The sequence below is a fragment of the Mus caroli genome, unplaced genomic scaffold (assembly GCF_978045245.1).
Source record: "Mus caroli unplaced genomic scaffold, Mus_caroli_1 scaffold_15, whole genome shotgun sequence".
Classification (NCBI taxonomy): domain Eukaryota; kingdom Metazoa; phylum Chordata; class Mammalia; order Rodentia; family Muridae; genus Mus; species Mus caroli.
In genome coordinates, this window is record NW_028227270.1 from 64,251,710 (window position 1) to 64,265,315 (window position 13,606).

The 13,606-nt window shown below is 48.8% G+C and overlaps 1 protein-coding gene across 5 annotated transcripts in view; it reads left to right on the forward strand.

The window, feature by feature from the left end:
* The window catches only part of Macroh2a1 (macroH2A.1 histone), a 63,027-nt gene that overhangs the window by 27,829 nt on the left and 21,592 nt on the right, over positions 1-13,606 (forward strand). For 3 of the 5 annotated variants that reach the window (XM_021180008.3, XM_021180005.3, XM_021180006.3), the window contains exons 3-5: positions 3,700-3,806; positions 4,198-4,395; positions 11,833-11,943. In XM_021180008.3, coding sequence (XP_021035667.1) covers positions 3,700-3,806; positions 4,198-4,395; positions 11,833-11,943 — 416 coding nt within the window. The remainder of the gene's footprint in view (positions 1-3,699; positions 3,807-4,197; positions 4,396-11,832; positions 11,944-13,606) is intronic. The other 2 variants (XM_021180009.3, XM_021180007.3) reach the window with 1 other exon arrangement.

A 13,606-nucleotide genomic window follows, 5' to 3' on the forward strand; every position in this document is an offset into this window, starting at 1 on the left:
ACCTACCAGCCACTGTCTGTATGCTCTGGCCCTGGATACCGACAGCTCCTCCTTCCCCGTAGCCTCAGAAAGGAGGATGAAGGCTGAAGAGGGGAAGAAAGCTTTTAAAAAATGAGCTACCCAGCTCCACAATGCAAGAGGCCTCTCTCATGCCACCCAAAGTGTTAAGTTCCAGCCCTGGCCTGCTCTGATGGGCTCTTCTCCCTGCACTTAACTGCCAGAGTCTGCTCTTTTAGCACCTCAGGCGCCTACTTTGCTAACTTTTGAACTGTGGCAGGACAGCAGCCTTGCAGGTGTGCTACCTCCACCTCAAGCACAGAAGTCCGAGGGTCTGCTGGACCACAAGCAGGCATTTCTGTATCCTGAGGCACCATAGACGTCTGCCTTCTTCATCTGGCAGAGGGGTCCATGAGCAGTTCTAGGGAACGTTCAGGAGAGCAAACCCCTCAATACATTGTCCTGAGGTTGTGGGGAAACAGCTAAGGTGGGAAGAGCGAGCTTTTCCTCCAGCTAGTACCTCACATACTGGCCATTCTCTTTGCCTCACACCCGTGGCTCTGGTGGATGTGAAGCCCAGGTATGGTACTCTCTAAAGCTCTGGCCTGTGCAGCCTTGTGTTGAACTTCGTTCCTGCTGGTAAGACAGGAACCTCAATGCCTCTGTGTCCCTTCTCAAACACGGGGCTGTTCATCTCTGTGTGAGGACTGAGCAAAAGGATGTCCTGGATTTAGGGAAGGCAACCTGCTGTTCCCAGTGCGACTGAGTCCCCCTTGCCCTGTCCCACTGCTATTATAAAAGTGTTCAAGAGCAGCCAGGGACTCGAGTCTTTATGTATGTGTAGCAGCAGGTTTTGCATGGGGCTTAGTTGTTAATAATAAACATATACATATCATCTCAAGTGTGCTGGTACATGCACCACTGTAGCTCTCAGGAGACTGAAGCAGGAGAATCACAGGTTTGAGGCTAACCTGGCTACGTAGTAAGTCAGGCCAAAGTGAGACTCTGTCTCAAAGCAAGCACAGTAGACAGTTATCAGTACCATTAAGTTTCAGGCTTGGTTTTCATGCTATTACCTGCTGAGGGTTAGGTCTGTTACTATGAGTTGCTAAATACAGGCCCCCGAGGTCTGGTTGCCACTGACAAGGAGATCCTCATGCACACCAAGCTATGCTGTGTAACTTTGCACCTTAATTTAAAACTGTTGGTTGAATAAAGATGCCTATAGCCTGTAGCTGGGCAGAAGAGAGGTAGGTGGGGCTTCAATTACCAGACTGGTTTTGAGGAGAGACCTTGAGGAGAAGAGAGAGGAAGATGCCATGGGGTAGGTCGATCATGAGAGCATGGCATGAGGGTTGACCAGATAGAGTAGGAGCAGCCCAGGCGGAACATGGCAGGTTAATTCTTGGGGTTATTAACAGGGAAGTAGACAGAATAGCATAGAGGGCCAATATCTGCCCAGCTCTACTGCTTTAAAGGCTTCTTATAGATATAAAGGTTTTATGTCTCTTATCTGGGAACTAAATGATCAAAGGTGAAGTAGAAAGCCCCGGATAATGTTTAACACCACACCTACCAGTTTATACCCACTTATTCCAGGAGGCGTCCAAGCGCTGGCCATGTCAGAACAATCTAGAAAATACAGCATGACTGGAGTATTAGAGGATCTTTAGTGTAGCAGGTCAGACTGCTACACTGAGTTGGCCTGGAAAGTGGTACAGGAGGACATTATAGGCAGGGTGGTGGCGAGGGCAGCGGGCATTGAGGAACAGCATGCCATGAAGACAGTGAGGATCAGGGATGAGGTGGGCTGGTTGCTAAGGGAGTCGGGAGGGATCCCTTGCCAGCGGGGACTCCTCGGTGCATTGATGACGCTGATGACACGTTAGGGCTTTCCTTTCTCTCATGAGGCCACTCCCCAGGCAGGAAAATAGACGGTTTGAGCATCAGGTGCAGGTTGGACTCCGTCTCGCCGTCTTGTTTTAGTCCCTCTTGTGATGATTGTTTTGAAGAGACTTTGGACATACAGAAAGCTGAAAAATAATATTGTGTTATTTTTTCTTCAATAATTCCTTTTTATTTTTTATATGCATTGGTGGTTTGCTTGCGTGTTTGTCCATATGGCGGTGTCAGACTGCCTACAACTGGAGTTACAGATGGTTGTGAACTGCCATGTGGGTGCTGGGAACTGAACCTGGGTCCTTTGGAAGAGAAGCCAGTTCTCTTAACCACTGAGACATCTCTCCAGCCTCTATTGTATTATTCTTAGTCTAGAAATGGTCTATACACTTACTACAAGGGACAGTGTGCTGCTTTGGTACATGCGCACATGGGGGAATAAGGAGATTAATTTGATTAACGTATCTGTCCTTCATATTCCTGTGTTTAGGTTTGGAGAACATTTAAAATATATGTTAGTGATTAGGAAATACATAGTACTATCAACTCTAGTCTCCTCTCTGGGCACATCACTAAGATTTTCCCTAGATTCTAACCTCCTCCTCATACCTCCCAACTGTCATTTCCCCTCTCCCCACCCCCCTCGCCAGCCTCTGGTGATCACGCTCTGTTCGTGGCCTCGAAGTCAGACTTCTTTAGATCTGGTATCAGAGTAAGCTCACAGAGCGTTTATTTACCTTTCTATGCCTGGCTTCTTTCATTTAGACAAGTCACCTGAGGTCTCTAAAGTTCAGGTCTGTCCATGTTACAGAAGGCAGGGTTTCTTTGGCAGAGGGGCTCTGATCACGTGCAGGTTTAACAGGAACTACCACGTTTGCTGTACTCACTGTGCCCCATTCCTAGGTACTTCAGCATGAATCTCCTCTTTTATTTTGATTTTATGTGCATGAGTGTTTGCCTGCATGTGCGTTTATGTGCATACAGTGCAACCAGAGGCCAGAAGCCGATGTCAGAACCCCTGGAACTGGAGTTACATGTGGGTCTGAGCCACCGTGTGGGTGCAGGGAATTGAACTCAGGGCCTCTAGAAGAACAGTCTCCAGGCACAGCACTAATTTCTTAGGAGTGGCTGTGCTACTATACAACTTAGGCAAGAATTCTCATGTTGCAACTCCCGTGTTCAGGCCTCTTCACATGTCTCCAGAAGGACTTTGGAGGATTCCGTTAAAGTCACACATTGTAGTTGGTCCTGTCTCTAGCTTTTTAGAGCCTGCACTATCCCCACCCTTTTGTTTTGTGTTGCTATGACATTGCCTGTGTGAGCCTGGCCACAGCTTCCTGGTTTCATATCCCAACGTGCAGGTGTTCTTCTTTGATTCAAGCATCAAAGATTTCTCAAACACCGGCTATATCAAGTCCCCTCCCCTTGAGTTCTACAGACGGGTGACACATCACCAGATGTGCAGGCATGGTGTCCTTCAGGCCACATTGCAGGTGCATGCAGTTGGCCATGTCCACATCCAAGCACCCCTCACAGGCGGCTCTGTCTGGGAAATGGGAGCCAGAGCTGGATTTAGACCTTAGTCTCACTACTTGTTTACCCAGTGCCCTCTGCTGGTCCCCATTCCTCCTAACCTCTGTTTCAGAACAGAAGGTGGGACCTTCAAGTCCCACCCAGCCTTCCTGTTACATCTGAGTGGCTGCCTCAGAAGTACGGCTTGCAGAACACATCTGCCTGGGGATTCGGGGCCATGTGAGTTCTCTTGTGCCCTGAAATGACCGCATGCTTTTATCTGCCCTACAGCTGAGATCCTGGAGCTGGCTGGCAATGCAGCAAGAGACAACAAGAAGGGACGGGTCACACCCCGGCACATCCTGTTAGCTGTGGCCAATGATGAAGAGCTAAACCAGGTACTCAGGGGTGTGTGTGTCTAGCCTGTCCCCAGACATGCTAGCATATACTCAGACCACCCAGGAGGGGCTGTGGTGACTGGCAAGACCCTAAGCATCTATCTCCCTGCCTTTTGGAGCTTCACTGAAAGTAGGGTAGGGAGATGAGGTGGGTGCTCTGCTCTCCTAGGTGTGATAGCATAAATTCAGACCAAGTTAGGGCCCAAGGACTCGAGTCCCATGTGGTAGGTAGGTCTGAGTCCTGCCAGCCTCTTTGTAGTTGCCTTGGAGTCAAGTGCTGTCGCAGCTTGGAGCAGATGCGTGTGAGCAGGGCTGAGCTCCGGCGTCAGGCAGGGCTCTCCTGGAGCAGGCAGTCTGGCTCACCACCTGCGACTTTGGTTTTCCCCATAAGCTGCTAAAGGGTGTCACCATAGCCAGTGGGGGCGTGTTGCCGAATATCCATCCTGAGTTGCTAGCGAAGAAGCGAGGATCCAAGGGAAAATTGGAAGCCATCATCACGCCTCCGCCAGCCAAAAAGGCCAAGTCTCCATCCCAGAAGAAGCCAGTGGCTAAGAAGACAGGAGGCAAGAAAGGGGCCCGGAAGTCTAAGGTATGGGATCTGGCAGGGATGTGTGGGATGGGGTAAATAAGGTCACAGGGGACCCCCCTCCCTTCTCAGAGCTGATCCCTGGTGGGGGAACTGACTGAGGAATACGTGGGAGTCCCAACACACTGGCTACTCGAGAGTGGCTCGTGGAACCTGGGTTCAGCTGGAAGACTGGGCATGGGGATGGGTAGTGGCTTCCAGGGAGCAGCAGGAGGTGGCCGGTAGCCCAGCTGCACCCCTCCTGTACCCGGTCTCCCGAGTAGATGCCTGGGCCTGTGGAAAGGTTTCCCTGTGCCAGGGATCACTAATAATACCGTCCTCAGAGGGGCCATCTGTGCACATGCCTGGATGCTCAACTCGACAATCTCATTGTGTTGCCATGGCTACATGTCCTCCTTGGGTGCTCCAGTAGGAGCGCTCCAGACAGCTGTCTTTCAGAACACTTGCTTCAGTCCGGAAAGAAAAGCAGTGCACTCTTCAGACAGTTGCTCCCAGGCCGAGCTTCACCCAAAAACATTGTCCTAGATGCTGGTCCTCTGTGGGAGCCTCCCAAGCATAGCCTAGAGTTGCTTTGATGGGGAAGGGCAGACACACCCCCATCTGTTGGCCTTGTTTTGGGGCCTGTGTTATCTAAAGAGAAGAAAGAGAAGGCACTGTGTCTCCTCACACATACTCGTGAATGCAAACAACACCCCCCAATACCCTCTTTCCAAGGCCCAGAATTGTCCCCCACTCATGGAGAGAGAAGCCTGACCTTGAAGAGAGGCCAGTATTTCTAGATACTAGAAAGCCTTCTACCTTGCTCAGGAGTCCAGGAGGAGGTGGCAGCAGGGACAGGCAGGGAAGAGACTTCCCTCTCCCTGTATTTGCAGTTTGGAGGAAGGGTAGGGCCGAGGAAACAGGACAAGCCCCAGGGTACCTGCTTTGGAATGCCAGGAGAAACACAGAGAAGCCAAGTCTCTTCTCCCTTAAAAATGGCTGCCCACAGGGAGGTCCTGGCATTGGGTGCTGGCACCAGCAGGGTAGAACCACGTTTCCAGCTTGACCCTTACCCTGGCTGCATCTTAGCCTTGCCCTCTTTCCTACACTCAAGTCATGCCATCTGAACACCTTAGATGTATGTGCTGGAGCAGACTTGGCTGAGCCTCGTTCCCCCTGACCTTAGTCTTCTCTTGTTCTTTTCTGCCCAGTGACTTCCTGACCTTTGCAGCTTACCAAACTCCTTATGGAGTGGGAGAGTGTATGTGTGAGTATGGGGGATGGGGAGGGAGAGAGAGAAAGAGACAGAGACAGGGGAGAGACAGAGAGGTGTATTGTGATGTGTGTGTGTTGTGTGTGTGTTTATGTGGTGTATTTCTGTGTCTCTCCAGCCCCTAGTAGCTGTGTTTCTAATAACCATATGTCAGTAATCACTCAAACATTCAGCTTTTCTCTTGATTACAAAAGCAGGGAGCCTGTGATGGTGGTCTGTTTTTCTTCCACACAATAAAACACATTGTCTGCTTACTGTACCAGTATTTGGCTAACATTAAACCCTGGGGGAAGCTGAAATTGGAACCGTGAACAGCTAATTTTCAAAACATTTGTTTAATGTAAATTGTGGTGTCAGCTCCCAGAAACAGTGGAGGCCCCGGCATTTCCATGTTTCATGGAATGTTCTGAAAAAAAAAAAAATCACCTTTCCAGGGGCATGCGCAGAGCGCCCCACCTCAGGGACGTGCTAAAACACTTGTGCTGAAAGGGAGTTGGTATTTTTCAAGTGTCAACACTGGAAGTCCAAATCATAATTTCCTCCCTCAATTCTATATAATTTGACGGTTTTGAAAATGTCCAGTGTGACAGCCAAGTCAGCTGCAGGGAGCAGGCGGAGGGCACAGAAAGTGCCCCCCCCCCCCAGCACACAAGCACTCCAGGCCAGCGCTCTGGCTGTGCCCTAGGCTCTTCCTACTTGGGTGGCCTCAGGCAAGCCTGCCCCCTTCTCTGCCTTGGCCTGCCCTAGTCCATAAAATGACAGCGCCTGTTCCAACTCTACAAGCCAGTGACTCTGGGCATATTGCATAATGTATTTTTGTATATGTAATGCGTGTAAGTTTGGCAGGCAAAAAAAGTATGCAGGAAAAATCCCGCCCCTATCACAAACTATAATGAATTAATAACCTACTTTCCAGAAAGTCTATGTATATAAAAACATGTACTTACGGAAACCCTTCCTATTCTAGATGTGTAAAACACAAGTCACGCAAGCACTGTTTTGGACGTGTAGTGTTAAAAGTGGAAGGCCTAGTCTGTGACCTGGCTGTATTCTAATTCTGCTGCTTGTGTGTTCTTGGTAGGTTCCCTGTGGTGCTCAGCTTCCCCGTCTCTGGGGTGAAGCTAAGCAGGAGGAACCTGGGAGAGTTTAAGCCAGAACTCAGGCAACACTAGCAACAGCCTGTGTCCTGAGAGAGCCGCGGTTACCCGGACTATGTCTCTGTGCTGCCATCCCAAACCCGCCCTTTTCCTATGTGAGGACCCCCAGGTGAGGAGGGTGTCCTCATTGCTCACTACCTGTCAGAAGACCAGGCTGATTGTGGCAAGTGCCTTGGCTTTCAACCCGTGGGTCACAGTCACATATCCGATACCCTGCCTATCTGTTGCAGGATATTTGATCACACCACGAACCCCGATTGTGTTGTTTCCTGAAAAAACCTGTTTCTGGTTATGGTGTGGCTCAGCCTTAGGACACAGCTTTAATCCCAAACAATGAAGGGAAAGTTAGTTTGTAGAAGGAAGTGCCATCTTTGAAAGTGATGTCTAATTGAATGGCACACAAAGTCATGGATCAGAGAAAGATTTGACAGGATAGGATCTGCCCAACTCTCACGAGAAGAGAGAGGAAAGGGAAGCTACTTGAGGCACAGTGCAGAGGGAGAGAAAGAAGGTAGTCTAACTGGGACAGTTGTACTGAGACAGATTGACGAGAGAACAAGCTAGACACAGGATAAGACAGAATGGGGCAGAGAATGAGAAGGAGCCAGAAGATCAGAATAGATTGCTAGAGTTAGTTTGAAGCCAAGCAGAGCAACTCAGGAGACACATCCAGTTTGAATCAGCCTGAGAGAGGAGCTTGAGTCAGAACAGCTGAGTTGACCATCCAGCCAGAGCTCAGAAAGAGCTAGGAAGGGTAAGCTTATTCAGCAGCAGGTCTCAGACGCTGAAGATAATCTAGGCCTGGATTAGATTGTATGGAGGCCAGAAGCTTCCAGGACTAGGCCTCAGTTAAGCAGACAGAAGCAATGAGCCTCAGATGACAATTAGATCAGGTGAGTAAAAGTTGCTTTTACACGTATCACATATTTACTTCATGATCACAACTAGCAAAATTACAGTTATGAAATAGCAAAAAAATAATTTTATGGCTGGGGAGGTCACAACATGAGGAACTGTATTAAAAAAAAAGTCTTCGCATTAGGAAGGTTGAGAGCCGCAGTATAAAGAGATGTCCAAGAAAGGCATTTCTTAATGAGGAATTGCCACACCCGACAGTCTGCTGGCCTTTTAGTGATGGCTAGGAGCTGAGGCATAGGTGAGCTTGGTTGTTGGGTTTACCTCCATCATTTTTGACACTGAATTCCACAGAGTCTTAAATGTGCACAGATTGGCTTTGACAGCCTCTAGGCTTCTTCAAAACAGCCCTGCACGTGGCCAATGCTCAACACTTTTGCGTTTATATACAATGTAAGATCCTAAAGATCTTACAGTCATTTGAGTTAGGTGTGATTGCTTAGATCTTTCTCCAGAGCTTAGATCAGAAAAGCCTGCTGCCTGTGTCACCACACCATGAAAGAAAAGGCATCTTTCTTCCAAGACAGTAGGAAGGGATGCGAATACAGGCTGTAGGCTTCACTTGAACACAGTTGTGATCAGAAAGCAGTTGCTGCTTGTGTGTAGGGCAGTGGGGGCTGCTTATTCAAAGTTCTGCTGCTTTGAAAGGGCTCAAGTTCTCTGCAGAGAAGAAGGTTTGTTCTCTGTGCAGCACCTGACTGGTCTCTCTTCTTCGTTCAGGAGTGTTCTAGCCTCAGGTCCGTTTCCCAGTGAGGTATCTAAGGGAAGGCAAGCAGGTTTCACTTTGCCTGGTCACACAGCTGGAGGAGCCAGGATTTAAATGTGGAGCTAGCAAGTTCAAATACTATTGCTCATGCATTCTATGATCACTGGCCGCTTCCTGGCCAGAGTCCTACTGCTCTGATGGTAGAGGACTGCAAAGCCTTCCCCCGTAGGGGAAGTGAGGCCACAGTCTTCACAAGTCACTGCTGAAAGTCACCAGCATCCTCATAGCTTAAGGCTTAGTTAAACCGGTAACTGCTGAACTGGTGGGGCATTGGGAACTAGAACGCCTCTTTACAGAAACAAGCTGTGACATATGAAGTCTGACACCTGTCCTCTAGGCCTTGTACCTCTAACTCCCTATCTGTGCAGCCCCTGGGGAGAGAGATACCTGCTTCTCACTGTTGGCCGCGGACCCCAGCTGTTCCCCTTAGGAGTAACGCGGTACTCAAAGGAATAATGCTGTTGCTTAAATACCTTCCAAAAGACTTCTCTAAAAGCTTTGCAGCATAGACATTTAAAGTCTGATGCTTTTCATAAGAAATTTAAGGATATTTTGGTATGCTTTATATATTATTTATAAAATGTCAATTTTTATGCATCCTGTAGAAATACACAATGCAGTTTACTAACATTGGAAAACTTAATGTGTTTTACTTCCCTCCTTTCATTGACCCTACGAAACTTAATTCTAACATAATACTTTATTGAAGTGTGTGTGTGTGTGTGTATGTGCGCGAGTGTATGCATGTGTATGTGCCACCATTCAAGTATGGATGTCAGAAGATAACCTCTTGGATTCATTTCTCTCCTTGCACCTTTATGTGGATTATGTCCAGGCCACCAGGTTTATGTGGCTTGTGTCTTTACCTGCTGGGCTGTTTCACTGGCCTCATACAGTGCCTCATCTTTATGCCCATTGTTTTCATGACTTTTGTAGCAGAGCACTGTATTTCAGTTCACTTGAAATAGTTCTTGTGACTTTATACTAAATGATGTATATTTTCCAAGAGTGGATAGTTTTGTTTGTTTGTTTTTGTTTTTTTTTTTTTTTTTGAGACAGGGTTTCTCTCTGTAGCCCTGGCTGTCCTGGAACTCACTCTGTAGACCAGGCTGGCCTCGAACTTAGAAATCCGCCTGCCTCTGCCTCCCAAGTGCTGGGATTAAAGGCGTGTGCCACCACGCCCAGTGGCAAGAGTGGATAGTTTAATACACTTGGTAATATACATTTACTCAAACCAAGAATATTTAGTAATGATTACAGAAAAAGCTAAATGTTATGAGAAAAGTATCTTGTAGTGGAATGAATGATTTTCTCCTTCATTGGCTAAGGATCCCAGGTGTATGAATTGCTGAGTTGAGACAAAGGTCAGCGTCCTCTCCCACAGCAGAACCTGTGAGGATTTGGAAAGTCTTGCTGCCTAGAGTGACTGCTGAGAACAGAGAGGTTTGTTACAGCAGCAGCAGTGTGTCCTCTCTGTTCCGGGGAAAGATGGTCATGTTAGCAGTCTCCCATCAGTGAGAAGAGAGGTTTGTTACAGCAGCAACAGTGTATCCTCTCTATCCTCTCTATTCTGGGGACGGTAGCAGAAACAGTATATCCTCTCTATTCCAAGGACAGATGGTCAGGGTAGCAGTGTCCTTTTGGTATTGAGAAATCTTTTAGAATGGGCTTAGATTTACAAAAAAGAAGCAAGGCACTCTCAAGGGCTCACCAGGTTTCCTTTCCTGTGGTTGACAGGCCTCACTCACCAGTGAGTAGCAGCTGACATTAGCACACTGCCATCAGCCAAGAGCTGTCTGTCACTGCTTCTCAGTGGTCTCCAGCTAGTACTCAGTGGCTACTTCAGTTTTGTTGAGAGTGCAGGACTGAAAACAGCAAACTTGTGAATGGCTTTGTCAGTCTTCGTTCCCAGAAAGTATATCACAAAAGCCTGTGCTTCCCATGCAGGTCTTGATTGTGCCTAGCTCTCTCCTTGTCATGTCCAATAAATACAAAGTATGAAGACGGCAAATCAGAGGCTCTGAACACCTCTGCTGCCCCCTCCCTCCCCAGTGCTCTCCCTCAGAAAGCACTTTTGTCTTATCTCAAAAACTTGAAGCTGTGGGCTTAGATTATTCAGTTTACAGAAGGCATCAGCTATGCCATTGCCAAAGCAGTCAACAAAGTGACATGTTTTTCTAGTGCAAGGAAGGCTGCTAATGTACCAGTGCTTGTGCATTGGGATACTAAACGGGTACCTGGATAGGACGCGGGCCTTGCCTTGCACTCACTGTCTGAGGCCGTCCTTATGGAAAGCAGGCCCGTCTGAAATACCCCCTCTTCCCACCATGAAGGCATGTGTTTGCCACTGTACTGTGCCTCCAATACACCTTAATTTTCTCCCACTGGGCCTTTCTCGGGATCAATGTATTCTGATAATCTGGGGGAAGGGAAAAGAAAAAGATGAATTGTTTAATCTGAAGTCCCACCATTCCCACTGTCCTCAACCTGTCAAATATCTGAATGTAGGAAATCCACGCACAGCCAAATGTATATTTCTATTCGTTTTCACCCTTAAAAAATGTATGCAAAAACATATGTTCCCCAGAGCCATGCATCCTTCTTACCAGTTACTTAGGCAGTGAAGTGGACCCAGGATCAAGGATGCACATTAGAAGCTGAGCTAAGGGCTCTGTAACTCTTTGGAAGTCCCTCCGGAACGTCAGGGTGCTTGTATTTTGGTCTGAGGGATGCTGAGGAATGTGCTAGAGTGGAGGACACTGTGGTTGTGGGAACAGCAGCCTCCTCATGGCCTCCGCCCCACTGTCATCAGCCACAAGTCTGCTTTCTCCTTCTGTTTGTTAAGGCAGAAGCCTGCTGCACTGTAGCTCAAGGTTGCTAAGAACTCACTATATAGTTCAGGCTGGCTTAAACCAGTAGCAGTCCTGCCTCAGCCCTCTGATCACTGGATTGCAGGAGTGTGCCTATAACAATACACTTGAGTTTCACGCAGAGATCTACAAAGGTGAAATACCTAAAAACTACTAGTGACGAGATGTTGCTCTGAATTTATAAAGTGATTCTATTCTAAATTATTAAAAATTTAGGTTTTGTTTTTAAGATTTTTCAATATTATAAGTAATAAAAATACAATTTAACTTTTTTCCCTTAAACTCTGGGCTAAGTAGCAGTCCCCACTGTGGGACATGCGGTGGCTTTGTCTCCTCTGGTCCCCACTATGGAGCATGCAGTGGCTTTATTTCCTGTGGCCTCTGAATTGGTAATGGGTGAGACCTGGGGCTCTCTCTGTTAAGGAGGAGTTGTGTGGCCCCTGCCTGATGTCCGTGTTCTAACTCTTCGGTTTGTACAAGAAGAAGCAGGGAGAAGTGAGCAAGGCAGCCAGCGCAGACAGTACGACGGAGGGCACGCCTACAGATGGCTTCACTGTCCTCTCCACCAAGAGCCTCTTCCTCGGCCAGAAGGTAGGTGGACGGCTCAGTCTGCTCCAGGGCCCCGGGGGTGGGGAGGAGGGGAGGGGAGGGCAGAGGCTGAGATTCCTGGGTGTCACTCAGCTCAGTGGGTGGACAGAACAACCCCAGGGCAGCTTTGGAAGTGGCCCCAGGGAGGGATGAATGGACAGGATCAGCAGGCAGGGTCCGGGGATGCTGCCAGGTTCCAGGAATGGGAGTGCACGCAGACACGAAGCTCCCACTGGGAGCCAGGACCCTGGAGCTCAGCCTAGGGAAGGAGGTGCTTCTAAGGAGTGGGCTGCTCATCAGGTAGTGTGGGCTGTGCAGGGAGAAGGATCCAGCTGGTCCTGGTGGGCACTGATCCGATCCAGGGAGCCGGGTTGTTCTTAGACCAACTAACAGGTGTACCAGGGGCTTCGTCACTGAACCACCAGGCGACTCCTCGAGCCAGTTGTTTGTTTTAACCACGGGCAATAAATATATTTTCAGCCGCCCCAGTGATGCAGCTTTGCCAGGACGCCATGGTTTTGTAAAAGTTGATTCACTCTTATTGAGAATAAAAATGATGCAAAGGCTTTTAAGACCTGGAAATGAGAATTGATTAAAAGAGGGGTGGGGACTGTCTCGGTGTTTTGAGTCCTCTGTAATACAATCTCGAAGGACTGAATCTGGCCCTGCCGATCCGTTGGCTTAAAGGTGCTCTGCATTGGGTTAGAAGCTGCATCATTTTTACCTCCTCACTGTCCGTGTCCTTTTGCATCCTGATGACACCGTTTTTCTCGCTCACTCATGCCCGTTGTCCCCTGCCCTCCCTTTTGTGTCACTGATTGCACTCAGGCTCTCACGATGCAATTCCTGCGGTGACGTTCCGGAATCTAACCATTGCTGTTTACATCCTGTAGCCGTTACCTGTATTCTGTGTGCATCTGTCTAAAGCGGCAGTTCTAGTTGTCATCTTAAGGTCTGGGCTCTGAAAGTTTAACTTCCTCTCAGTGCTGAAGGCAGATGCCCCGAGTCTTCCATGCCTTTCACAGGTCCTGTCAGGTTGCCTCAGTAGCCACTGATGTGTGAGACCCTCTGCTGTTTAGGGCTAGTCTCCATGCTCCCTCCCCAAAGAAGTGAGTAGCCAGGGTGGCGAGAGCTAGTGCTGATCAGCCCCTAGGGATCCCCTCTTGTCCACCCTGCTCCTAGTCACTTCCACCCTGGCCTCTCCTGATTCTGCTCCCTTCTGCCCCACCTCCCCCAAAGCCAGCCTCAGCTAGAATTCACATTCACCTCACTGCAAACATGAAAGCACCGAGCTGTGTAGGTGGCCATGTGCCAGCACAGGTGCCCTTCTGTTGCTCTGTTGCTCCAGCAAGAGACAGGACCAGGTCCACATCTGGGCTGTTGCCTGGAGCCCCACTAGAGATAACCTTGCTTGTGTCTGTACAGCTGGGCACACAGCGTTCCTCCCTCTGGGACCCTCCTGGTCTCAGATTGCAGAATGGGTATCTCAGGGATGAAAAGGGTCTAAATGCTAACCATCCCCCCCTCGGGGCTTGCAGGGTCTGAAAAGCCATAGGAACAGGGAAAGTATTGGTACAGTGACGATTGGAGACGGCCTGCTGAGCAGATGAGGGTGGGTGCCAGGCCAGGTCGGGAAGCCAGCTTGGCTGTTGGAGGTCTGGGGTTG